Genomic DNA, 27,581 nt, shown 5'->3' with positions numbered 1-27,581 from the left:
ACAACAAAATTGTTCAATAAAATTTTAGACTTTGAATCTCTGATATGCAGATATGTATGCTAACCTGCTCTATACAATATGGCCATATGTGGCTATTTAAATTAAACAAAAATTCAAGTCCTGGGTCATATTTTAGTGCTCACATATTGTAAGTGTTTGACAGTCACATGGGGCTAGTAGCTACTGTATGGGATAGAGAAGTATTTCTAATTTCTATTGGATTTAATAAACATAATATGATATTTCAGTAAATATGATCATAAAAATCTAACATATTAGAAGAATTACTATAAAAATGTCTAATGTTCGCACTTTATTTCTATGCCCGTCTCATTGTGGACTGTTAATAATCAACTTGCCCACCAGTACTAGCCTGTGCAGCACATTTTGCCCTAAAAGACTGAGCCAGAGCTTTGCAGAGATTTAAACCAAAGGCCAAATATATTGACTAATGTTTGCATGAGAACCACAGAAAATGACAGCACTGACCTCAGGCGTTAAGAGTCCTTCACTGAATCTCCAACATTCAAGGGCAATTCCTATAGTTTAGCCACTGACCCCTTTCAAATACAAATGCTCTTGGAGGAGACTGCAGTGCTGGATAAAAGCCCTCTAAATCTGGGCCAAGGTCAAGATGGATACAAAGGAGTTACTAAAAAGCTAATATGCAGAACAAAAGCAGTTTAGGGATGGACTGAGTTCAGGAACCCAAGCAACTGCAGCACATGGGTATTGAACCCTGTAAGAAAATCAGAATAAGAGGGAATGTGTGAAATCAGGGCTTGATAAAGATATAAAGCCAGGGAAACAATGATGAGCCGCGACCTGTCTTGTGAACCTGTGTTTCTGCTCCCAACGTTACTTTGAACCAGTATCAGTCAATTACACCTTAGTGCAGATTTATTGATTAGACCTTCTGCTCTGTGTAGGGAAGACAGGAAGGAAGTGGTATTCAAGACTAAAGTAGAACAGGGAGAGAGAATTTCAGAAGTATTTCCTGGGCCAAATATCCAAATTAGCAGTCCCTCAGCCTCTGAGGACCTGGGGGCCTGGCAGACAAGGAAATGGGAAGTAAGCAGAGGCCTTCTTTCTTCACAATTTTCTCCTAAGGGTATGGTTTTAGTTTGTATCCAGCCTGAGGTCTCAAACCATGGTGGAAATTTATGCTTCTCTATGTGGATTTATTTGGATTTACTTTTTGTTCTGACATTATTTCGCCTATAAATAGAACAGTTTCCTTAACCCACCCCTGGAATTTTTCTTTTTCAGATGCAACAAAAAGATCTGCCGCCATGGTAAGGAGAGAAGTGGACAGAGCCGTGAGTAATCATGATTTTTCTTTTCTGTTTCACCTTCTTTTCTCTCCCAGATTAAATTAAGAAATAAAACCTCTGCTTTGTTGCACAAAGGGCAAATAGGCTGGGCAGAATCTTCCTGCTAAGTGGCATTTAGTTTCTCTTGCAATCCTGCATTGTTCCATTCCTTTCTTGGAAAATAAAGATGGTGTCAGTTGAATAGCCACAGAACAACTATATAGCCTTTTGTCTGTTTATATTCCTGAGCACTCCTAGAAAATAATGCACGGAAGATCTGGGCTCAAATTAGAAACATGGTTAAATTTAACAGCAAAAAGAAGATAGTCTACTGTGACACAGTCAGCAGCTGGGATTTTTGCAATAGTCGTTAACTACACTGTGGGTTGTGGGTTAAGGGTACTTCTGGAGATGTAGAAGTCTCTTCACGAGATTGAAAGGCTTGGAGCTGGAATTTGTGGAAGAGGGAGGAAGTGATCTAGAGGTCAGGAGAAGCAGCGTTTCTGAAACCATTCAGCTTCATCGGACGAAAAGCATGGACACTGGGGAAGTGGTCTGTTGGAGATCCACGGCTCTAGGTCACATTGTAAAATGGGGATTTCTGGCTCTCTTGGGAAAGCTTCCTTTGCCTGAAATCTAGGGATCACATGGTGCACACATGACTTTATGAGTTCACCAAAATAATGATAGGCAATTCGTAGACACTTCTAAATAACTAGGTATTATCAGCTGCTCAGAATATTAAGAACTGTTTATTTTTGAATTCTTTTGAATATATTCCCCAGATTCCAGGGACAGTGATTATGAAAATAACGCTACAAAACCTTCAAATACCAGGGTTTGCATTTGGCTTATCTGTCACACATGGCAGTTCATAAGCACAAAATATGACTTAAAAGAATGAAATGAAAAGAGGCTCCTGCACCCTCCCTGTCTCCACCACTTCCCTGAAAGAGATTCTTGAAAATACATCCTTTCGCTATAGACTCATTCCTGGACCCAGTGCCAGAGAAGAAAGGCAGCCTAAGCCGGCTGTGCTTGACATCCCATTGCCTGAGCTTTTCTGAATCATGAGACAACTTTCAGATCAACACTGCAAGTTCTGATACAAACATCTGTTTCTTGGGAAACAAAAATCCTGTATTCCTATAAATTGATCTCCTTGGCCTCCAGGTGAGTTCCCATGATAGAGGCCCAATATTTGCTGAATTTCATGAGGTCAAAATGTTTGAATAAGTGATTCCTTCAGCTGCTCAGCATAAGGAAGAAATAGTGAAAACTTGAGCACAGAAGTAATAAACTCAGATGCCTATTGGGCCAGTGATGAAATGAGTAAAAACTGTCCCTAACCAAATAGGGAGTGGGGGAGGGGAGGGATTTTGACAAATTGGAGAGCATTTTCCCTGTCAGTTTAGCACTAGCCTTACATTGCCAGAGAAGATGGAAATCTAGATTTTTATATAAAATATCTTAATTATTAAATGCTAGCTGAAAGTATTTCAAATAGCAAACAAACTAAACAAAACATGCCTGTGGGTTAATTGAGCCTGTCGATCAGTTTTCAAGTCTTTTCCTAGAAACATAATATTGTAGGGGAAGAGTTTAGAATCTGAATAATGAAGGCAGAAACACCTGTTTGAGGAATTGATTACTCAATGGCTTGCTGCCAACCTAAATGTCTCTCCTGTGACCTGCCACATGGTCTGAATATTGCAGTTATAAAGTGAGGGTATCACAGTCATTTTTAACCAGTAGAGCTCCTTTATAAAGAGAGGAATCTCACACTCTCTTTTAATGGTTGTCTGAAATTCAAAATAAAGTAACTGTCTTGATCAAAAGTCAAATTAAAGAAATGGGATTCATTTTCTCCATCTCCTGCCCGACCCACTGCCCCTCCACAATTATTTACCTACACTCTCTACCTTTTAACCTGGAGGAAGAGTCAGGGAGGTGAAAGTGATGCCTCTCCTCTTCCTCCCTCAGTCCTCCTTGACACTTACCTGAGAGTAGTAAGAGATCAGGACCAGTTAGATATATATCATAGAAGATACAGATAGGAATGTACCTGGTACTATTACCTATAACAGCGACAAATTAGAAATAATCAAATATGAATCAAAAAGAGAAAAGATGAATAAGAAGACTAGAGGATAATTAAAATGAAAGCACCAAAACTAGATGTATTTTTGAGATGAATAAATCTGAACAATATAATTTTTAGAAGAAATACAGATGCAGAAAGACATAGATAGCATGTTACCAATGACAGAAAGTAGAGAAACATGCAAACAACCTTAAGTAGTGTATATGGGAAACAGTCATATGTACAAAGTACAAAAGAAGTACAAAAATAGCATGGAACTGATAAACATAAAATTTAACCTCCTGAACTGAGTAGTGGGTATACGGATGTTCGTTACATTATTCTCTTTATTTTATACCTGAAATATCTATTTAAAGAGGTCACAATTAAAATTCAAGACAATTTAGATTTAAATTTTTCTGTGATCTAGCTACATAATCTTAGGTAAGATCTGCCTCTTCTCTGTGCTTCAGTTTTGTCATCTGTAAATTGAGAAAGTTAGATCAAATCCAGGAGGGCAAACAAGCCTCATGTCAGGTGCAGGGAATGCCTGGAGCAGAGATGAGGATAGTTTGGGAGACCGTTTCTAGATGCAAACTGTGGTGATAGATGGATGAATAATGTCTGCCTTGGGTGCAGGGTGGGAAGAGTTGAGGGCCTTGGCCATATAATAACAAGTGTGGAGGGGATGTTTTTCATCTTAAAAAAACTGTTTATCTGTATTTCTGTTCATCTTTATCATGTACATATGTACATGACATTATTTTATGGTCTATTAGTACTTGTTTTGATTGCATTCAAAGTTCTTTTCAGATTGATTGACGTATTTCTAATCATGTTTAGAGCTGCATAAAATATAGAACTTGGTTGATGATCACTAGCGAAGTATTAAAGGAAAAATTATTTTTATTTAGTATAATGTATTATGGTTTTGTCAAAGCAGATACAAATGTGTTAGATTTTCAGTAGATGCTTTTTAAAAGTTCTTCCCTAAAAAGTTGCTTGTCAGTTTTTAACTCTTTATTGAGAACTGATTTAACATTTGGAATAATATCCCCTGGGAAGAAGAGGGAACAGGACATGGAAATACTGATTTGAGGGATAGAAAGAGAATAGATCTGGGGCCAAGTGTTTGGACAGCCAAGAAAACTTGGAATGTGTTGCTGGGGATGAGGGGCACTTCATGCTTCTCCAGAAGAACAGAACCACAGAACCACTTGTTGTTTAGTCACTAAGTTACATCCAACTCCTCTGGGATCCCATGGACAGTCGCCTGCCAGGCTCCACTGTCCATGGGATTTCCCAGGCAAGAATACTGGAATGAGTTGCCATTTCTTTCTCCAGGGAATCTGTCCAACCCAGAGATCAAACCCATGACTCCTGCATTACAGGCAGATTCTTAGCCTGAAAAGTATGAAATCTGTAGGGCTGGCAGGTTGGGAACTCAGGTAGGATTTTTTATATTACAATCTTGAGGCAGAATTCCTCCTTCTCTGATTGCTGTTAAGGTCTTCAACTGATTGAATGAAGCCCACCCATATTATGGAAGGTAATCTACTTTATTTAAAATCAGCTGATGGTAAATGTTAATTACATCTATTATACAAAATACCTTCAGAGCAACATCTAGACTAACATTTCACCAAATAGCTGGGCACAGGAGTCTAGCCAAATTAACATAAAATAAACCATCACAGGCATCAAGAAATGAGGGGGACATTCTTGCCTGGAGTAAGTCAGTTGGTCAGACTTCCTAGAGCCTTTGAAAATACAAGTATGTGGCCATCTATTTTCTGGTCACTGTAGTTGTCCAAATGACCAGGGCTTTGTCTAATACCTGCTCATCCATGCAGCTGCCACTCCAGATTTGCATGTAGACTATTTAGGGTTTTTTGTTTATTTCAGCAAGATGTTTTCCCCTCAACTCCCTGCCTGTCAACCATTCAGTAACAAAAGGGCATCTGTGACTTCAGGATCTACCACTTTGTATATTCTGAAGTAATGAATATCTGAGTAGATCTAGAGGGGGTAAAAAAAAAAAAAAAAAAAACCCGAACTTGTAGCCAAGAAATTACTTGATAAAATCAAACAAGTTTCTTGAAAAAATAATTTTTACTTCTCAGTAAAATGAACAAATTATAAGAGCTGTATTTGACTTATCTAATATCTTGTTTCATTGCCAACACCCAATGAGAACTATAGATAGATATGTATAGCTATATATATATATAGCTTTGGGAAGTCCCCTTGAGGGGAGCAGCACACACTGCAAGATCTGATTCCCCCTACACTGTTTTCATCATCAGGCCAATCTCCTGTCTCTTGATTAGATTTGAGCTCTTTTGCATGGCTTTTCAGGCCATCCTTCTCCCTTTCCTGTCCCCAAGCCGTGCTCCTTCCTACCTTTGCGCCTTTGTTCACGTTGTGTCTTCTGCCTGGAATGCCCTCCTCGTTCCTTCTTGCTGACTGAAGCTCAAACTTCTTGTAGGATCTGCCTTACTATAGAATAATAAGTTAGCATTATTATTGTTTTAATGCCAGACCACTGTTCTAAACACTCTAGAGGTACATTTAATTTTCACAGTAGCCCTACGAGGTATGTACTTCCTCCCACCATCTCCAGTCTCAGAGACAAGGAGATACTTGTGCAAGGTCATATGACAGTGAATGCATGGGCCAGAAAATGGACCCAAGTATGCCAGTAAGAGCCCATGCCTATACACTGAACTGTACTCCCTTTCTTAGTCTGTAAGACTCTATCTGCAGCTCAGCCCTGTTTGTTTTTCCCTCTGCATTGTACACACAGTCTATACCACTCTTAAGGGCATGGTCACAGCATTATTTCCTGGCTTCTTCTAAGTGTACATATTTTATATCTACTTAATCAATGAAGTGAAGTGAGATATTACTATTGGGTATTTGGTTTTGTCTCCTTTATTAGCTGTTTTTCTCTACTTCTTTTAGCTTATTCTATCTATGATCAGTTTAAAAGAAAGTGACTGATTTTGACCAAATTAAGCTTGCTACTAAAAAATCTTGTTTAATTTTAGTTGAGTTTGCCAATTCAAAAGAGAACAACTTATAATGATTTCTAGAACATCTGTCATACTTTAGTAGGCACCTATTAATGAGAATCAACCAGTTAATACTCTCCTACCCACTGGTGTGTATCGATAAAAAAAAAAGAGTAGGCAAACCATGGCCAGGGGGTCAAATCCCCACCTGTTTATGTAAACAAAATTTAAATAATAATAAAAAATAAATTAATTAATTAATTTTAAAAAATGAAAAAAAACTTAATCATGCTTTCCATTTTCATATTGTCTCTCTCTCCTAAATTCTCATCTGTTCCTCTGCTTCTTATGGTAGAGTTGAGTAATTGCAACAGAGACGATATAGTCCATAAAAATCTAAATTTTTTATAATCTCGCCCTTTACATAAAAATTTTGCTGTCTCCTGACCTTGGGGTTCTCCCAGGCTTTGCACCTCCTTCCACAGTAAATGTAATGGGTTGGTCAAATAGTTCATTTAGGGTTTTTCGTAAGATGTGGAAAAACGTGAACAAACTTTTCTGCCAACCAAATACTTCTTCCTGAGCTAAGGGATAAAATGTCACCCCACTCCTACGTCAGCTTCATGAAGTCTGAGGACAGAGCCCACCGGAAGTTCTTAGGCCAAGCTAGCCTCTCACTCTCTGACACACAGTCTGCTACCCTAGCTCTGCCTCACCCCCAAAAACCACCACTGGGGAACAGTGTTAGGTTCTTGGCTTTCCAGGAGCAATCCTGGGCCTTCATATTCTTACTCATTATCATCTCAGAAGATGAAGTCTTGGGACTTGCTCTGAGCATGTCCTTTGGACATATTTAATTTCATTTCTTTAATTTTAATTTTTATTGACGTATAGTTGATTTACAGTATTGTGCTAGTTTCAGTTGTACAACAAAATGATTCAGAAATACATATATAGTTTTTAAGATTCTTTTCCATAATCAGTTCAGTTCAGTTCAGTCACTTAGTCGTGTCCGACTCTTTACGACCCCATGAACTGCAGCACGCCAGGCCTCCCTGTCCATCACCAACTCCCAGAGTTCACTCAAACTCATGTCCATCAAGTCGGTGATGCCATCCAGCCATCTCATCCTCTGTCATTCCCTTCTCCTTCTACCCCCAATCCCTCCCAGCATCAGAGTCTTTTCCAATGAGTCAACTCTTCGCATGAGATGGCCAAAGTACTGGAGTTTCAACTTTAGCATCATTCCTTCCAAAGAACACCCAGGACTGATCTCCTTTAGAATGGACTGGTTGGATCTTCTTGCAGTCCAAGGGACTCTCAAGAGTCTTCTCCAACACCACAGTTCAAAAGCATCAATTCTTTGGTGCTCAGCTTTCTTCACAGTCCAACTCTCACATCCATACATGACTACTGGAAAAACCATAGCCTTGACTAGAAGGACCTTTGTTGGCAAAGTAATGTCTCTGCTTTTGAATATGCTATCTAGGTTGGTCATAACTTTTCTTCCAAGGAATAAGCGTCTTTTAATTTCATGGCTGCAGTCACCATCTGCAGTGATTTTGGAGCCCCAAAAAATAAAGTCTGACACTGTTTCCACTGTTTCCCCATCTATTTGCCATGAAATGATGGGACTGGATGCCATGATCTTACTTTTCTGAATGTTGAGCTTTAAGCCAACTTTTTCACTCTCCTCTTTCACTTTCATCAAGAGGCTTTTTAGTTCCTCTTCACTTTCTGCCATAAGGGTGGTGTCATCTGCATATCTGAGGTTATTGATATTTCTCCATTATAGGTTATTATAAGACACCGAATATAGTTCCCTGTGCTGTACAGTAAATTCTTGTTGTTTATTTTATATATGGTTCAGTTCAGTTCAGTTCAGTCACTCAGTCGTGTCCGACTCTTTGCAACCCCGTGAATCGCAGCACACCGGGCCTCCCTGTCCATCACCAACTCCCGGAGTTCACTCAGATTCACGTCCATCAAGTCAGTGATGCCATCCAGCTATCTCATCCTCTGTCGTCCCCTTCTCCTCCTGCCCGCAATCCCTCCCAGCATCAAAGTCTTTTCCAGTGAGTCAACTCTTCACATGAGGTGGCCAAAGTACTAGAGTTTGAGCTTTAGCATTATTCCTTCCAAAGAAATCCCAGGGCTGATCTCCTTCAGAATGGACTGGTTGGATCTCCTTGTAGTCCAAGGGACTCCAAGAGTCTTCTCCAACACCACAGTTCAAAAGCATCAGTTCTTTGGCGCTCAGCTTTCTTCACAGTCCAACTCTCACATCCATACATGACTACTGGAAAAACCATAGCCTTGACTAGACGGACCTTTGCTGGCAAAGTAATGTCTCTGCTTTTGAATATGCTATCTAGGTTGGTCATAACTTTTCTTCCAAGGAGTAAGCGTCTTTTAATTTCATGGCTGCAGTCACCATCTGCAGTGATTTTGGAGCCCCCCAAAATAAAGTCTGACACTGTTTCCACTGTTTCCGCATCTATTTCCCATGAAGTGATAGGACCGGATCCCATGATCTTTGTCTTCTGACTGTTGAGCTTTAAGCCAACTTTTTCACTCTCGTCTTTCACTTTCATCAAGAGGCTTTTTAGTTCCTCTTCACTTTCTGCCATAAGGGTGGTGTCATCTGCATATCTGAGGTTATTGATATTTCTCCCGGCAATCTTGATATATGGTAGTATATCTTAATCCCATACTCTTAACTTATCCCTAGTTCCTGCCCCTTAGGTAATCATGTTTGTTTTCTATGTCTGTAAGTCTGTCTTGTAAATAAGTTCATTTGTATTTTATTTTTTTGGATTCCACATGTAAGTGATATCATAAGATATTTGTCTTTCTTTGACTTACTTCATTAAATATAATATTCTCTGGGTCCATCCATGTTGCAGCAAATGGCAATATTTCATTCTCTTTATGGCTAATATTCCATTGTGTGTGTATACACACACACACACTATATCCTCTTAATCCATTCATCTATTAATGGACACTTAGGTTGCTTCCATGTTTGGCTGTTGTAAATAGTGCTACTGTGAACACTGAGATATGTGTCATACATACATACTTCTGGCAAGACTCTTATTCAAATAATTATTCTTGCTTCCCACCTAAGAAAGGAAGAGCTTGCTGGTTTTGCCTCACTGACCAGTGACTGAAGTGGGGCCTGATTATTGTGAGAGTGCCCAAAAGGGCTCAGTAATTCAAGTAACAGCAGCTCTAGGCTGGGTTTTCCACTCCAGGTTTCTACCCCTAACTTTCTAGAGAACTCTGGGAAAGGTAGTGCCTATTCCTGTTGTTGTGAAAATCCAGACTTCTCAGTCACCCAAGATGGGCCTTCAAGGCCTTAACCTTAATATTATAAAATTAAAACCTCAGATAAAACTAAATGTAGCCAAGGATATGGCCCTTTCCCATCATTCTCCATGGTGAATGTGGTAGTCATTAGTGTTATTTCACACATTTCTAGATCTCTTGCTCTTGTGTACACAATAGGATTGCACTTCTCTATGATTAATTAGGTCATAAATGTGGTCATATGACTTGCTTTGATCAACTAAATGTAAGCATAAGTGATGTGTGTTACTTTGAGATAGAATATATAACAGCTAGCCTGTGCTTTGCTGTATTTTCTGTTTTCATCTGCAACATTCAAGATAGTGATTTCTACATCAGCCTGGGTTTCTGAGTAACAACAAATAACAGGGCGCCTGGCTGACCCTCGGTGGGCATGGAACATGACCAAGAATAAGCCTATATTTATTATATTGAGATTTAAGAGTTGTTTGTTACTGCAGCATAATCTAGTCTAGCCTAACTGGTACAACAGGGAAACAATAGAGCATATGTTGCCATTTAACATTGTGTTTCTGAGGGAAAATGCTTTCTATATAAAAAAGAAAAAAGGATAGTGTCAGAATATATTCATCATATAATTAGTTCTCTATTTCAAAAAGTTTTAATATAACCACCATACCTGCTTTCTCTCCCCAAAATGAAGACATTAAAATACCAAAAAATACACCCCACATTAAACTGCTCATAATCATAAAAAAAAATCCATAATAATTGTCATTGTGTGATGGAACCTCATATTATTTTCTTCATGTTTCCTGAATTTTGTTTGTACTTTAATACATTTTAAAATTCCCCAATGTGTCACTGTTTTAAGTGCCCCAGGGGTGCCTGTTAGATGAAGAAAGGAGTTTTTTAAGGCCTGTTAACCATCCCCTACTCATCTCTCTATATCTCAGTAGTCAGATGCATTATGTAGGGCTCTTCATAGGGTCCTTTTCAGCTTTGGGGAGGGAAACGCTTTTACTCCCTTTCAAGGACATGTATCAGTATCTTAGTTGCCTCTCACAAATTCCTAGCTCAGGCAACTGAGAAGGAATAGACACATGCTGCAGGGATGTAACAGACAAGGTAACTTGCACAAGGTTGTGTTATAACTTAATGATGGAACTCCTAGTCCAGAATTCCTGAATCCTTTTCTGTGGTACACTACCCTTTCCATTTGTGGAAGTTCTCCTTGCAGCTAACTTGACTCACTTATGGGGCTATTCAGGCCCCTGGCTTCTTGTTGTTATGCAGGCAAGCAAGCTGTCAACCAGTATAACTTTAGGAGTGGATTCTGATTGCTAGACATCATATTAAAAAGCAGAGACATTACTTTGCCAACAAAGGTCCATCTAGTCAAAGCTATGGTTTTTCCAGTAGTCATGTCTGAATGTCAGAGTTGGACCATAAAGAAAGCTGAGCACCAAAGAATTGATGCTTTTGAACTGTGGTGTTGGAGAAGACTCTTGAGAGTCCCTTGGACTGCAAGGAAATCAAACCAGTCCATCCTAAAGGAAATCAGTCCTGAATATTCATCAGACAGACTGATGCTGAAGCTGAAGCTCCAATACTTTGGCCACCTGAGGTGAAGAACTGACTCATTTGAAAAGACCCTGATGCTGGGAAAGATGGAAGGCAGGAGGAAAAGGGGATGACAGAGGATGAGATGGCTTGATGGCATCACTGACTCAATGGACATGAGTTTGAGGAAGCTCTGGGTGTTGGTGACCAACAGGGAAGCCTGGCGTGCAGTCCATGGGGTTGCAAAGAATCGGATATGGCTGGTCGACTAGAACTGAATTCTGATACCATAGATATGTATCAGTTCAGTTCAGTTCAGTTTAGTTCAGTCACTCAGTCATGTCCGACTTTTGCAACCCCATGGACTACAGCACACCAGACCTCCCTGTCCATCGCCAACTCCTGGAGCTTCCTCAAACTCATGTCCATTGAGTCAGTGATGCCATCCAACCATCTCATCCTCTGTTTTCACCTTCTCTTGCCTTCCATCTTTCCCAGCATCAGGGTCTTTTCCAGTGAGTCAGTTCTTCGCCTCAGGTGGCCAAAGTACTGGAGCTTCAGCTTCAGCATCAGTCCATCCAATGAATATTCAGGACTGATTTCCTTTAGGATGGACTGGTTGGACCTCCTTGCTGTCCAAAGGACTCTCAGGAGTCTTCTCCAACAGCACAGTTCAAAAACATCAATTCTTCAGCTATCAGCTTTCTTTTTGGTTCAACTCTCACTTCCATACATGATTACTGGAAAAACCAAAGCTTTGACTATATGGGCCTTTGTTGGCAAAGTAATGTCTCTGCTTTTCAATATGCTCTCTAGGTTGGTCATAACTTTTTTTCCAAGAAGCAAGCATCTTTTAATTTCATGGCTACAGTCACCATCTGCAGTGATTTTGGAGCCCAAAAAAATAAAGTCTGTCACTGTTTCCATTGATTCCTCATCTATTTGCCATGAAGTGATGGTATCAGATGCCATGATCTTAGTTTTCTGAATGTTGAGTTTTAAACCAACTTTTTCACTCTTTCACTTTCATCAAGAGGCACTTTAGTTCTTCTTTGCTTTCTGCCATAAGTATGGTGTCATCTGCATATCTGAGGTTATTGATATTTCTCCTGGCAGTCTTGATTGCAGCTTGTGCTTCATTCAGTCCAGCATTTCTCATAATGTACTCTGCATATAAGTTAAATAAGCAGGGTAACATTATACACTGTTGATGTACTCCTTTCTGACTTGGAACCACTCTCTTGTTCCATGTCCAGTTGTAACTGTGTCTTCTTGACCTGCATACAGATTTCTCAGGAGGCAGGTCAAGTGGTCTGGTATTTCCATCTCGTGAAGAATTTTCCACAGTTTGTTGTGATTCACACAGTTAAAGGCTTTGGCATAGCTGATAAAGCAGAAGTAGATGTTTTTCTGGAACTCTCTCCCTTTTTCGATGATCCAACACATGTTGGCAATTTGATCTCTGGTTCCTCTGCCTTTTATAAATCCAGTTTGAACATCTGGAAGTTCATGGTTCATATACTGTTGAAGCCTGGCTTGGAGAGTTTTGAGCATTACTTTGGTAGTGTGTGAGATGAGTGTTATTGTACATTAGTTTGAGCATTCTTTTGCATTGCCTTTCTTTGGGACTGGAATGAAAACTGACCTTTTCCGGTCCCATGGCCCCTGCTGAGTTTTCCAAATTTGCTGGCCTATTGAGTGCAGTACTTTCACAACATCATCTTTTAGGATTTGAAGTTGCTCAACTGGAATTCCATCACCTCCACTAGCTTTGTTCTTAGTGATGCTTCCTAAGGCCTACTTGACTTCACATTCCAGGATGTCTGGCTCTAGGTGAGTGATCACACCATTGTGATTATCTGGGTCATGAAGATCTTTTTTGCATAGTTTTTCTGTGTATTCTTGCCACCTCCTCTTAATAGTGTGTGCTTCTGTTAGGTCCATACCATTTCTGTCCTTTACTGTGCCCATCTTTGCATGAAATGTTCCCTTGGTATCTCTAATTTTCTTGAAGAGATCTCTAGTCTTTTCCATTCTGTTGTTTTCCTCTATTTCTTTGCATTGATCACTAAGGAAGGCTTTCTTATCTCTCCTTGCTATTTTTTGGAACTCTGCATTCAGATGCTTATATCTTTCCTTTTCTCCTTTGCCTTTAGCTTCTCTTCTTTTCACAGCTATTTGTAAGCCCTCATCAGACAATCATTTTGCCTTTTTGCATTTCTTTTTTCTTGGGGATGCTCTTGATCACTGCCTCCTGTACCATGTCACAAACCTCCATCCAAAGTTCTTCAGGAACTCTGTCTATCAGATCTAATCCCTTGAATCTATCTGTCACTTCCAATGTATAATCATAAGGGGTTTGATATATGACATACCTGAATAGTCTAGTGGTTTTCCCTACTTTCTTCAATTTAAGTCTGAATTTGGCTATAACTAGTTCATGATTTTAGCCACAGTCAGCTCCTGGTCTTGTTCTTCTGATGACTGTATAGAGCTTGTTCATCTTTGGCTGCAAAGAATATAATCAATCTGATTTCAGTTTTGACCATCTGGTGATATCCATGTGTAGAGTCTTCTCTTGTGTTGTTGGAAGTGGGTGTTTGCTATGGCCAGATATGTGTTATGCTTCCTTAAAAAAAAGTTATTCTAGTCATCCAAGTAATACTTTATTAGAGCTTCCAGACCTAATAAAGCAGCCTGACTTCTCTACTTTAGAGATCATGAGATTGAGTTTAAGGCATGTTAAGTGACAATTGATGAAATAATGACAAAAAAATTGAAAGATCTTGTGATCCCCAGTATAACACTATTTATTTATGCATTCAGTCTCAAACATGTATTGTGTTTTTATTTGCAAGACTCTGTGTCAGGTAGGCCCTGGGAGAATTTTGAAAATGACTTAAGCACATTAGTCATCTAAGAGTCTTACAAGGAAGTATTAGAGATGAGGGACTCAAAAAACTGCTCTCATTGCCATAGTTTGGGTTAAGATTAAAATATAAGAGGCCAGCTTTCTAAATACCTCTGTATACCTCTTTCTGTATACTTCTGTATACCTCTATATATTTCTGTATACCTTATATTAAAATATGAGGCCAGCTTTCTATGTATACCTATATAGTAATTGGTCCAATGTCTTCATTTTGTTTTGTTTTGTTTACTTGATTCTCTTATCTTTCCTCTAAGAACGTCCACCAGAGAACCAACCACAGCTTTGGCATTCTATTATAGCAACATGGACATGTCTCCTTTTCTTTTTCCTATGCCAATGGTTCTAATTTTTTTTCTTCTTTTCTCTTATAACCCTTTATATATATATACACATATATATTCTGAGTAGGAAAAAATTTGAGTTGTCCTCCTACATTCCTCTTTAACTCTCATACTACTATCAAACTCAAGCATATCTGACACCAGATGTGTGGAAGTTTTCCCCACATCAAGCCATTCTCTGCATCACAAGGTGAGTGTCCTACAGTGTCACTCAGTTCTGACACTAACTGGTGACAGCACGAGATTGCACAGTTTAAGGGCTCAGTTCCCGAGTGTTCCCCCTCCACTTCAGATGCCAGTCACACGTTCACCTTTACTTCTGGCCAGTCAGCTATAAATCTGAGGTCCTCATGACCACCTTCTTGGGTTCAACTAATTTGCTAGAGCTGTTCACAGGGCTCAGGAAAATAGTTTACATGTTTTATCAGTTCGTAATAAAAGGATATGATAGCGAATACAGATGGACACTGGTCCCTGCTCTTGCTATCTCAGGGGGCCCAGTATCCTCAGACTGAAGGGGAAAGGGAAGGGAGCAGTTCCAGAAGCCTGGTGAGAACCACAGGAGGAAAGGGCAGACCACAGAGCTGTAGACTTTAAGAGAGAGATAAAACGGACCTGCAGCTTCTCCAGTAGGTGACTGAGGAAGAGATCTCCCAACCTTACTCTCCTATCCCGTGCAATCTCCTCTGTCTCTGAGACTTGAGGGAAAAAATGGAATGGAAACCAGACAAAAGAGAGGCCAGTGATGCAGTCCTAGGACGTGCACAGGCTGAGCAGGGTGGAGGAAAATGCATCTCCAGGAATAAACAGAAATATCTGACACAATGAAAGGTCTGAATAGGGAAGCCCCTTGAACTTTGCTCCAGTATTGCTCAGCTGCCTGCAGCTCAGAGAACAGAGGTGAGAGCTTTTTGCCATCAGTCTGGGGAGAGAAACTAAAGATTTGGACTAGGGCAAATGGTCAAGGGGGTGGAAAGAAAGCTTTAAGCCCTGCTGCCTTTAAGCTTTTTCTTTACTCCAATTTTCTCACTCCAATCAGACTTTGAGAGTTTGTGTATTTTCTAGTCAGAAAAATGATTTTTCTGTTTGTGAACTTTTCTCTCCAGATTTGAACCTGTGGTCTCAGGAGCTGGGGTGACCTGATAGGACATCCTCAAGAAACTTCTAGACTCTGAACAAGAATCCTCTGGCCTGCAGAGCTTGTTGTTTGTACTTTTCAATTGTCTTTGTATAAACCAGCACTTTATTCTGGAGACTGCAGCATGACTAGGCAGCACCCACCACCATGTAACAGAAAGTCAGGCGACTGCGCCTCCACTGATCTGGACTCTCTCCCCAACAGCCCAGGGCTCCACGCACACACTACTGCACTTTAGAAAACAACCACATTGGATCCTGGACCCCGCTGAGGGTCCTCTGGCTCTTTCTTTCTTCCAGACTGGAAACAGAGGGAATTATTTCTCCTTAAGTTTCCAAAGTGGTATCCAGAAGCAGAGACAAGTAGAAGTTTCCAGTTACAGAAATGGACAAAAGATTTCCAGTAGAGTTATTTTTATGTGTAGTTTCCTCTGGATACTGAACAAGCCTATTGAGACTGTGAGTTCACAGACAGGACTTTATACAAAGTCAAGCCATAATTGACATGTTTTATGATTTACAGGAAGCTAGAAAACATCTGAGTTGTTTTAATGAAATGTTTAAGCATTGAAGTACACAGAGTGGTCAACTACAGATTGTGGAGAAAAGCCATTGAGTATTTTTCTGAGATTTAAATCACAAAGCATTGATTTTAACTTGTAATGGCACTGTGTTGAACGGTATTTTAAAAGCAAAAGCAAACTACATCTTTCCTTCAAAAAATCCTCAGAAGCCAATCGTACACATTTTAAGTTTTGTCATACTAATATGCTATTTCTGCAAAAATTTCAGATGAGTAGCTATAATGGTCAAAGCACCAAACTAAGGCTCCTTTCCTAGCCTTCTCTTTGACTTTAAACTTAACCTTTCAGTAGCTCAGTTTCCAGGTCTGTGATAGAGTGATGGTCACTAGCTATGATCTCTGATGGTCAGTACTAGAAATCCTGTGGGACTCCATTATCACGTGTCAAGGAGGAGGGTAACTGGATGTGGTCCATCAGGCTGATCATGTTCAATTTGGTCTGTGTGCTAGGACGTTCAAGGCATTAGCTGACCCATAAACTATCCAAATGTAAACATTATCAAGTATAACAGACGATGAATGCGCTTGAAGCAAACTCTTTTAACTGATGCACAGACTAAGAATAATTTTAGGTTAATGAGAATGAAGGGGGGTGAAAGTGAGTAACAGACAATTATGTAACATCTCAGTTTCTTCTGTTGAAAATCAAAGAATACAATTGAAGAATAAAACTCAGTTCTTCAAAATGTTCCAGATGTTCTGCTTTTGGCTAAGTGGTTTCCTCAGGGCCCATCCAAGTGAGTAAGTTTAATGTTCCATAAGGCCAGTTGGCTCCCATAGGTGTAAAAGCCTTTGCAGCACACTCAATTCCTTCTTCAGAAGGGCAGGGTCCCACGGCTGTCTCTCAGGTCCCATGTGTTGGTCTGTGGCCCTTGCTGAGGAAGGAAGCACCTCCTAATTGTGCAGGAGTCAGAACAGGCAGACCGGACCTTCTGCCCGAGGAAGCAGGTCTGTCCATGTGGGCTGCACATCTCCACTGATACGTGACTGGCATGCTGCATCCTTGGGTGGTAATATTTAATTCTATAGGAACCTGGTGGAATAATGGCTTCTGTCAAAATACCACCATCTTTAGTCCTAGATCAGGGTTCTTTTCTTAAACACCAAGTTGGGACAGGGCTCCCTAGCTCCAGTATCCCAAAATTCAGAGTTCTTTGGGGAAGAAGACCACTAGGCATTGTGTCCTAGTGTGAGAAATGTTCTACACTACAGCCTAACAACCATAATGATTAACATTTACCAAGTACTTCCTACCTGATGTTGTCTAGCATTTTATACATATTATTAAAATAAATTCTCTCAAAACCCTCTAAGAAAGGCACTATTCATGTCTCTATTTTAAAGATAAAGAAACTGAGGCACAAAGAGGTTAAGAAATTTGGTTAAGGCTGCCTGGTTGGCTTGGAAAGGATAGAACTAGAACAGTGGAACCATATTCATTACACCCCACCATGTGTCTTTATTTCCTACTGGATGGGATTTAAGGTGGAATTTTACTGGTTACATACACCCTGTAGTACTTTTTCTGGTCTAGAATTAATTTCACTCTTACTGTTTCCAAAGAGGCACTACAGGAGGTAGAAGACAGGCTCTGATGTCAGAGATTCCAACCCCACCTCAACTGCATATGAATTACACAACTTTGTACATATCATCTGATCTCTAAGCATCAGTTTCCTTATCTAAAAGATGAATACAATCCTCCCTTGGTATCTGCAGGGAACTGGCTCCAGGACCCCCTCGGATACCAAATCTGTGGATGCTCAAGTGCCTTATACAAAATGTTTGTGTAATCTATTCATGTTCTCCTATATACTTTAAATCATCTGCAGATTACTTATAAGACCCAATCAGTGTAAGTGCTTAAGTAAAATAGTTGTAACTACAATATAAATGCTATGTTATAGTTGAACAGCATATTTAAGTTTTGCTTTTTGGAATTTTCTGCAATTCTTTTCTAATATTTTCAATCCTCAGTTGGATGTGGAAACTCAATATGAAGGCCCCGCTGTAATATAAAAAAGACAGTTAGCATCTTCCTTTATCAGGCACTTAGCATGTACGGCACATGGTAAGTACCTGTTAAATGACAAGTACCACTTGTAATCCCCCTATGTACCAGCCACTATTTTTTGCTAAATGGGCAATGTCTGGACACTATTAAGCTAGTCTGTCTGCAGGATATTTCTCCTAAATCCTAACCCTAAGGGAGATGTGAGCTGTGCTCCAAGGATTTCCAGCCAAGGGGTTTTGTCCCCAGGCTCTCCTGTACATGCCACATTCCCCCAGCTAAGTCAAAGAGCTCTCCAGTCCTCCAGTATGCCTTGTACTGTCCCCTGCTCCCAGAACACCTCTTTTCTGGGGCCTTGATTTGCCTTCACAAAACCCTATGCTTTCTTTAGATACCAGTTCTGCCAGTGAATATTTTCTGGTTTTTTTTTTTTTTTTCCCTACTGAATATGAGCTCTCTTTACTTTGGGTGGAGCATTGTTTTCTTTGTCCCTCTCTGAAACAGTTATCTATTTCCAGTTTTGAATCATGAGGATTTGAGCACATTTTATATCGTCCCCTTAGCTATCTGCTCCTAGAGGGCAGGGAAAGAGTGAGATTTTGTCATTCCTGCAGTATCTTGTATATGAGCGAGGCCTCATGCATGACTGGCTCTGAGACTCATTACAACACTGGACAGAGTGACTACACTTAACATTCTTACTTACCATGACCTTAATATGATTGGCCAGAAAGTTGTACAATGGGAATCCTCAAAGAAGAAGAGCCAAATGAGTTCTAAGTATTTTTTTAAAAAGTCCCTTTTACAAAGAAAGCAAAAACAGCTTTTGGGAGAGTTTGAGGACTTGAGAAGGCCAAACAAGCAAAAATCACCTATGACGCCATCATCCAAACACAGGTATTTTCATTTTTGCTGTTAGCAGTTGCTTTGTCCAGACTTGTACAGCATCTTGGTATAGTTGTTAACATGTCATTTTCTGTCCTTCTTTCAAGTTTGTCATTGTATATAAGTTCACAGATGAGCTTCCCAGGTGGTGCTACTGGTAAAGAACCTGCCTGCAAATGCAGGAGACATAAGAGATGTTCAGTCCCTGGGTCAGGAAGATCCCCCTGAGGGGGGCATGGCTACCCTCTCGAGTATTTTTGCCTGGAGAATCCCGTGAACAGAGGAACCTGGCAGGCTACAGCCCATAGGGTCTCAGAGAGTCAGACATGACTGAAGTGACTGAGCATGCATGAGTAAATCCACAAATATGTTGCTGACTAGGCTTCCTAATTATCATTTTTAATGGATGCATGGGTCACAGATCTATGATGAGCTGGAATTGGGCCCAAACTTTGTTTATCACCTGATCACTCTAAGCCCCTATTTTGACCATTAGATCACAGTGGTATTTGGGGTTCCTAAGGGTTAGTGTGATTTCAGAGCAGTATTTTGGAATCCTTGAAAAGTTTGGGTATTTCCATTTCTCCCAATGCACAGACACTTTAGTAAATGACTATGTCCCTTTACGGATAGCTTGGAGGAAGACCTCCACTACGTATTTGCAGCATTGTTGCACAGTCCATCCTCTTCAACCAGGAGCTTCAGATCTGTGAACTCGTTGGGTCTATGAACTGGGCAAGAAGCTGATTCTTAACTGTGATAAGTCAAATTTCTGTCATATGGGTCAAGTAGTGTTTTGGTAGGCCAGCCACCCACTGCCGCCCCCCGCCTCCCCCTACTCTGAGATCCAGTCATCTCCACTGAAATCGGGAAGCGCATCTCAGTGGCAGCATTATCCAGCATCAACTTTGGCCTACAGAAAACAGCTCCCTGGAGGTATTCAAGATTGCTGGGGCTCCCTCACTAATGCATTTCTCAATACTTTAATGAGGGAAACATCCCTTGGACCCTTTCAAGGTGAGGAAAGACACATAGGTTACATGATAAATTACTCCATTATTCCTATCTCCCTATGCCATTAGAATCCTTTCTATACATTAGTCCAGCAAAATTCTATCAAGTCGATATCATTGAATGTAATGTTGAACATACATTTCTGAGACAAGCAAACTGAGCCACTCCAAGCTGCTCAAACTAATACATTTGTTTTACCTAGTTTTGCTATATAACAAAACTTAGTGGCTTATGTTTATCATATGTTTTTATGATTTTGTAGATTAGCAATTTGGGTTGGGCTCAACTGGGGCATTTCTTCCTTACATGTCAGCTGGGCTCATTCATGTGTTTGCAGTCAGTCTGGCAGTTTGACAGATTGGCTGAAAGATGCTGGTCTCAGCTGGTCTTACATGTCTTGGAGTTGCTGCCGATTGCTAGTGGGCCATGTGTCTCCAGCAGGTTAGTCAGGCTTCATCAACATGGAATCTGGTCCAGAACAAGAAAAAAGAAGGCAAGCCCAACATGCAAGGGCTTGACAGGTTTCTGTTCGCATCACATTTGTTCCAGCCTCATTGGCCAAAGCAAGTCAGACAGCTATGCCAAAGACCACTGTGGAAGGGGTTACATAAGGGCACAATATACAGAGTGGCATGATTCTCTGGGGGCTATTATTTTAACAGTTTACCATAGCATTAAGTCCAAAAATCTATGGAAAGTGTATTATATCAGGGCTACCTAAATTAAGCCCCAACCCAATGTTCCGTTTGTTCACCTTGGTCTGATACCTTAGAATCCACCCTCTGTTATATTAGATATGTTTATTCTAATATAAATTTAACCAAATCTTGTTATTCTTTTGGAGTATAACCCTCTTCCTCCTGAACAAGACTGTGCCCTTCTCTCCATAAGCAGGCTGGGATCTGACTCCAGATAAAAGATTGAAGGCCATGAAAGTTGGGAGCAAAGGAGTTTAAAATGAATAGGGATCTCCATGCAAGGCAACTCCTCCATATATAATCATTACAGGTTTTCAAGCAAAGGAAGTATCATCAAATAGGAAATAGAGGCTTATTCAAAGGAAACTCAGCGATACTTGGGAGATTCAAGATTCTCAGCTTCATCCAAGTCCACTCAAATGTTTCCATTCCTCAGAGTCCTATGCCTTCCAAATACTGCCTAAACTTTGACATGTGAGATTTGGCCAGTCTGTGGATGCTTAGTTTGGATCTGAATGTTTTAGATATATCTCCTATATGTAGAGGGAATAAGAGATACTCTTAGGGGCATCCTTAGGAGCCCTCTGATGCCCTGAAGATGATTTGAGTTGAAAGATATGAGCTTGTAATTTTTTCCTGCAAGCACAATATCACCATCAGGAGTAGCCATCTCACCTTACATTCCTTATAGTCATCTTCTCTACCATAATGATCACATACAGCAGTTACTTGATCTCCAAAAGCCAGCTGACCAGTGGCATTAAACCTGAGAAGAACAGATGATGATGTCATCTGTCATCAATAAATCATGATGTCATCACATTCCACAAATTACTACTTCCCATCATCCATTGGTGAAGAGCTTAGCTCTGAGTGCAAAGCAAATGAATCCAGATTCCTGGTTTGAAAGTCTGTTTCCTGAAACCACTCCTAGTATCAAATACTGTATCAGCCAGGGTTCACTCAGAAAAACAGTATATTTAATATAAGGAATTGGTTATAAAAATATTAGAAGGCAGAAAGAGTAAAAAGTGATACCAAGGAAACCCAGATATTAGAAGTGAATAGAACAGTTCCCTTTTTGCTGTCTACTGCTACGACACATTCAGGAACTAGAAATAGGAAGGAATTCTCCCGTTCCCACATTCCAGTCCCTAAGGCTTCCCATTTATTAAACAGGAAGTCAGCTGGCAAAGAAGGCTGGTAAAGGAGGTTTGCTGAATCAGAGCCCTACCACCAGCAGGTCAGAGTAGAGGAAGGTCGGCTTAGAACCAAGAACAGTTCAAAGGATCTCATTGCTGGATCAAAACTTATCTGGGTAAAGGAGATGTATTCCTTGTGAGAGGAAAAATACAGAGATGATGAATTCCAATTGAACTGTAGGACAAGGAACTTGCTTAAACTTTGTGACATTTCACCACATAACAACATCCTATTATGTATTTCTTGATTCAGTCAGTTCAGTTCAGTGGCTCAGTCGTGTCTGACTCTTTGCGACCCCATAGACTGCAACACACCAGGCCTCCCTGTCCATCACCAACTCTCGGAGTTTACTCAGACTCATGTCCATTGAGTCAGTGATGCCATCCAACCATCTCAGCCTCTGTTGTCCCCTTCTCCTCCTGCCTTCAATCTTTCCCAGCATCAGGGTCTTTTCCAGTGAGTCAGCTCTTCACATCAGGTGGCCAAAGTATTGGAGTTTCAGCTTCAACATCAGTCCTTCCAATGAATATTCAGGACTGATTTCCTTTAGGATGGACTGGTTAGATTTCCTTGCAGGCCAAGGGACTCTCAAGAGTCTTCTCCAATACCACAGTTCAAAAGCATCAATTCTTCGGCGCTCAGCTTTCTTTATAGTCCAACTCTCACATCTATCTATACATGACTACTGGAAAAACCATTTCTTGATTAATTGAGTAAAAAAATAACAACTAGGAACTGCTTTGGCCATGAGTATAGAACAAAATTAACTTATTTTAACATGCACTTTGCAGAAGAAGTTATATCACTTGGTGGCAAGCAAAAGAATATCCAATGCAAACTGGCTTAAATTAAAAAGCAGAATGTGTCAGCTTTTGTTAACTGAAGAGTCAAAGATGCCGCCAAAGGTACAGTTGGGCAGAGGTGTCTAACAGTATCTTCTGTATCTCTGTCGAAGTTCTCTCCACTATCTCTTCGTTCTGTTGCCTTTCTGTTGACTCTACATTTGAAAATCATCTCCCTTTGTGATCACAAGGTGGTTGCAGTAGTTATTAAACCTTCCATGTTCAAATCTACACACACACACAAAGCCATTTTGCCAGCTTTTGCAGCAATTCATATATTAACTCTAGACAAGTTTATGTCATGTGCCCTCTCCTAAACCTATCACTAGAAGAAAAAGAATATGTGACTGATGTCTTTTGGAGCTCCACTCAACTGTTGTTGTTGTTGAGTGACTAAGTCATGTCTGACTCTTTGTGATCCCATGGATTGCTGCAGCACACCAGGCTCTTCTGTTCTCCACAATCTCCCAGAGTTTGCTCAGATTCATGTCCACTGAGTCAGTGATGCTATCTAACTGTCTCATCTTCTGCCACCTCCTTCTCCTTTGGCCTTTGATCTTTCCCAGCATCAGGGTCTTTTTCAATGAGTTAGCTCTTTGAATCAAATGGCCAAAGTATTGGAGCTTCAGCATCAGTCCTTTCAATGAATATTCAGGATTAACTTCCTTTAGGATTGACTGGTTTGATCTCTTTGCAGTCCAAGGGACTCTCAAGAGTCTTCTCCAGCACCACAATTAGAAAGTATCAATTTTTTGAAGTTCAGCCTTCCTTATGGTTCAACCCTCATATCTATACATGACTACTGGAAAAATGAAAGCTTTGACTATCTGGACATTTGTCAGCAAAATGATGTCTCGGCTTTTTAATATGCTATCTGGGTTTGTCATAGCTTTCCTTCCAAGGAGCAAGCATCTTTCCATTTCATGGCCTCAGTCACCATCCACAGTGATTTGGGAGCCCAAGAAAATAATATCTGTCACTGCTTCCACGTTTTCCCCATCTATTTGGCATGAAATGATGGGACTGGATGCCATGATCTTAGTTTTTTGAATGTTGAGTATAAAGCCAGCTTCTTCAGTCTCCTCTTTCACTTTCATCAAAAGGATCTTTAGTTCCTCTTTACTTTCTGCCACTAGAGTAGTATCATCTGCGTACCTGAGGTTGTTAATATTTCTCCCAACAATCTTGATTCCAGCTTGTGATTCATTCAGCCCAGGTTTTTGCATGATGTTTTCTGCATATAAGTTAAATAAGTAGAGTGACAATATACAGCCTTGACATACTCCTTTCCCAGTTTTGAACCAGTCAGTCATTCCACCTCTAATTCTAACTTGCCAATTGACTCACATACAAGTTTCTCAGGAGACAGGTAAAGTGATTTTGTACTCCCATTTCTTTAAGAACTTTTTACAGTTTGTTGTGATCCACACAGTCAAGGGCTTTGGTGTAATCAATGAAGCAGAAGTAGATATTTTTCTAGAACTCCCTTGCTTTCCCCATGATCTAACGAATGTTGGCAATTTGATCTCTGGTTCCTCTGTCTCTTCAAAACCTTCCTTGTACATCTGGAAATTCTTGGTTCACATACTGTTAAAGCCTAGCTTGAAGGATTTTGAGTATAACTTTGCTGGCATGTGAAATGAGCACAATTATAATGTAGTTTGAACATTCTTTGGCATTGCCCTTTTTTTCCACTCAGTACCTGTGAACTGAAAGTGTGGAGTATGGTAGGACCCCAAATTATAAATGGATGCTGGAGAGGAAAACCAATGTTTGCCATCAAAGCCAGTTATTTAATCAGTCAGCAGTTTATGAGCTCTTACTATCCACAAGGCTCTGGTGATTTAAGATGGCTAAATTATGGTCTTTGTCACTCACCACTAGGCTGAGAAGACAAAGATAAATGTAACCCAGATATCTGCCAGATGTTGGGATAGATGGATAAGAATCTTGGTGATGTCATTTGTGCTGAGATGTTGGAGGCCCCAGATGTTTCTGTGGGCCTCTCCTAGAATATATAGCACAAGATGTCAGAAGCCTATTCTAATAAAAGTATTGCTCTCACATAACACCCTGAGGAAAAATACTTCCAAAATATCATATTTTTGGTCATCCTGCCTTTTCTGATGATGTACTTCTTACCTCTGTGGCATTTCAGTTCACTTCAGTTCAGTTGCTCAGTCATGTCTGACTCTTTGTGACACCATGAACTGCAGCACGCCAGGCCTCCCTGTCCATCACCAACTCATGGAGTTCACTCAAATTCATGTCCATTGAGTCAGTGATGCCATCCAGCCATCTCATCCCTTGTCGTCCCCTTCTCCCCTTGCCCCTAATCCCTCCCAGCCTCAGAGTCTTTTCCAATGAGTCAACTCTTCACATGAGGTGGTCAAAGTACTGGAGTTTCAGATTTAGCATCATTCCTTCCAAAGAACAGCCAGGACTGATCTCCTTTGGAACGGACTGGTTGGATCTCCTTGCTGTCCAAGGGATTCTCAAGAGTCTTCTCCAACACCACAGTTCAAAAGCATCAATTTTTGGCACTCAGCTTTCTTCACAATCCAACTCTCACATCCATACATGACTACTGGAAAAACCATAGCTTTGACAAGACAGGCCTTTGTTGACAAAGTAATGTCTCTGCTTTTGAATATGCTATCTAGGTTGGTCATAACTTTCCTTCCAAGGAGTAAGCATCTTTTAATTTCATAGCTGCAATCACCATCTGCAGTGATTTTGGAGCCCCCAAAAATAAAGTCTGGCACTATTTCCACTGTTTCCCCATCTATTTGCCATGAAGTGATGGGACCAGATGCCATGATCTTTGTTTTCTGAATGTTGAGCTTTAAGCCAACTTTTTCACTCTCCTCTTTCACTTTCATCAAGAGGTTTTTGACTTCCTCTTCACTTTCTGCCATAAGGGTGGTGTCATCTGCATATCTGAGGTTATTGAGATTTCTCCCAGCAATCTTGATTCCAGCTTGTGCTTCTTCCAGCCCAACGTTTCTCATGATGTACTCTGCATATAAGTTAAAGAAGCAGGGTGGCAATATACAGCCTTGACGTACTCCTTTCCTATTTGGAACCAGTCTGTTGTTCCACGTCCAATTCTAACTGTTGCTTCCTGACCTACATATAGGTTTCTCAAGAGGCAGGTCAGGTGGTCTGGTATTCCCATCTCTTTCAGAATATTTCACAGTTTATTGTGATCCACACAGTCAAAGGCTTTGGCATAGTCAATAAAGCAGAAATAGATGTTTTCCTGGAACTCTCTTGCTTTTTTGATGACCCAGTGGATGTTGGCAATTTGATCTCTAGTTCCTCTGCCTTTTCTAAAACCAGCTTGAACATCTGGAAGTTCACAGTTCACATATGGCATTTAGATGTGTTAAAGTGTGGGGGAGGGTTTGGACTATACATTATTTCTTTTGTTGAGTTTGAAACAATAGATAACCAATGTTATAGTGTCAGTAGCCATCATGAGGTTAATTGTTTATCATTGTAGCTAACTTTCATACCATGTGCCAGACATAGTTCTAAAGGCTTTACATGTATCACATTATTTAACCTTTGCAGTTTAATGAAACCGAGGCTATTCTCGTCTCCATTTTACATGTAAGCCAAGTAAAGTCCACAATAAAAGCTCACAGCACATAGCAGAACAAGACCTCAAGATTCTGCAGGTCACCCTTGGTCCTAGGGCGTGTAATACAGTCAAGCTTACACCACATGGTACTTTGTAATTACATATGTGTTTGGTTTTCTCCAAAAGCCTGCATCATACCTAGGAATAGGAGCTGGATGTTTATTCATTTACAAAGTCCTAGAATCCAAACCCAAACGCAATACCACTTCAGTATTCTTGCCTTGAGAATCCCATGAACAGTATGAAAAGAGAATAAGATAGAACACTGAAACATAAACTCCCCAGGTCTGGAGGTGCCCGATATGCTACTGAAGAACTGTGGAGAAATAACTGAGGAAAGAATGAAGTTCAGTTCAATTCACTTCAATCACTCAGTCATGTTCAACACTTTGTGACCCCATGGACTGCAGCACGCCAGGCTTCCCTGTCCATCACCAACTCCCAGAGTTTACTCAAACTCATGTCCATTGAGTCGGTTATGCCATCCAACCATCTCATCCTCTGTCTTCCCCTGCTCCTCCCTTCTTCAATCCTTCCCAGCATCAATGTCTTTTCAAATGAGTCAGCTCTTCACCTCAGGTGGCCAAAGTACTGGAGTTCCAACTTCAGCATCAATCCTTCCAATGAATATTCAGAATTGCTTTCCTTTAGGATGGACTGGTTGGATCTCCTCGCAGTCCAAGGGACCCTCAAGAGTCTTCTCCAACACCACAGTTCAAAACCATCAATTCTTCGGCACTCAGCTTTCTTTATAGTCCAACTCTCACATCCATACATGAATATTGGAAAAACTATAGCTTTGACTAGATAGACCTTTGTTGGCAAAGTAATGTCTCTGCTCTTTAATATGCTGTCTAGGTTGGTAATAACTTTTCTTCCAAGGAGCAAGCATCTTTTAATTTCATGGCTGAAGTGACCATCTGCAGTGATTTGGGAGCCCCCCAAAATAAAGTCACTGTTTCCATTGATTCCTCATCTATTTGCCATGAAGTGATGGGGCCAGA

General features: G+C 40.4%; 1 protein-coding gene and 1 long non-coding RNA gene across 2 annotated transcripts in view; one reads left to right on the top strand and one right to left on the bottom strand.

The window, feature by feature from the left end:
* LOC120864854 (programmed cell death 1 ligand 2-like) overlaps positions 1-16,967 on the top strand; it is a 67,562-nt gene extending 50,595 nt beyond the window's left edge. Inside the window, exons 6-7 of the mRNA XM_040242084.1 lie at positions 1,270-1,319; positions 15,665-16,967. Of these exons, the coding sequence (XP_040098018.1) occupies positions 1,270-1,319; positions 15,665-15,670 (56 nt within the window). The 3' untranslated portion in view covers positions 15,671-16,967. The remainder of the gene's footprint in view (positions 1-1,269; positions 1,320-15,664) is intronic.
* A 1,725-nt stretch (positions 16,968-18,692) lies between these two features.
* LOC120864815 lies at positions 18,693-21,649 on the bottom strand. Its single transcript, XR_005721238.1, has 2 exons — positions 21,562-21,649; positions 18,693-20,779 (listed from the first exon to the last, which is right to left on the bottom strand). It is a non-coding gene; the product is annotated as an uncharacterized LOC120864815 (long non-coding RNA).
* Positions 21,650-27,581: the final 5,932 nt, after the last annotated feature.

This window comes from Oryx dammah, unplaced genomic scaffold (assembly GCF_014754425.2).
Source record: "Oryx dammah isolate SB20612 unplaced genomic scaffold, SCBI_Odam_1.1 HiC_scaffold_1, whole genome shotgun sequence".
In the NCBI taxonomy this organism is placed as follows: Eukaryota; Metazoa; Chordata; class Mammalia; order Artiodactyla; family Bovidae; genus Oryx; species Oryx dammah.
This window is presented reverse-complemented; position numbering and strand designations above follow the sequence as displayed.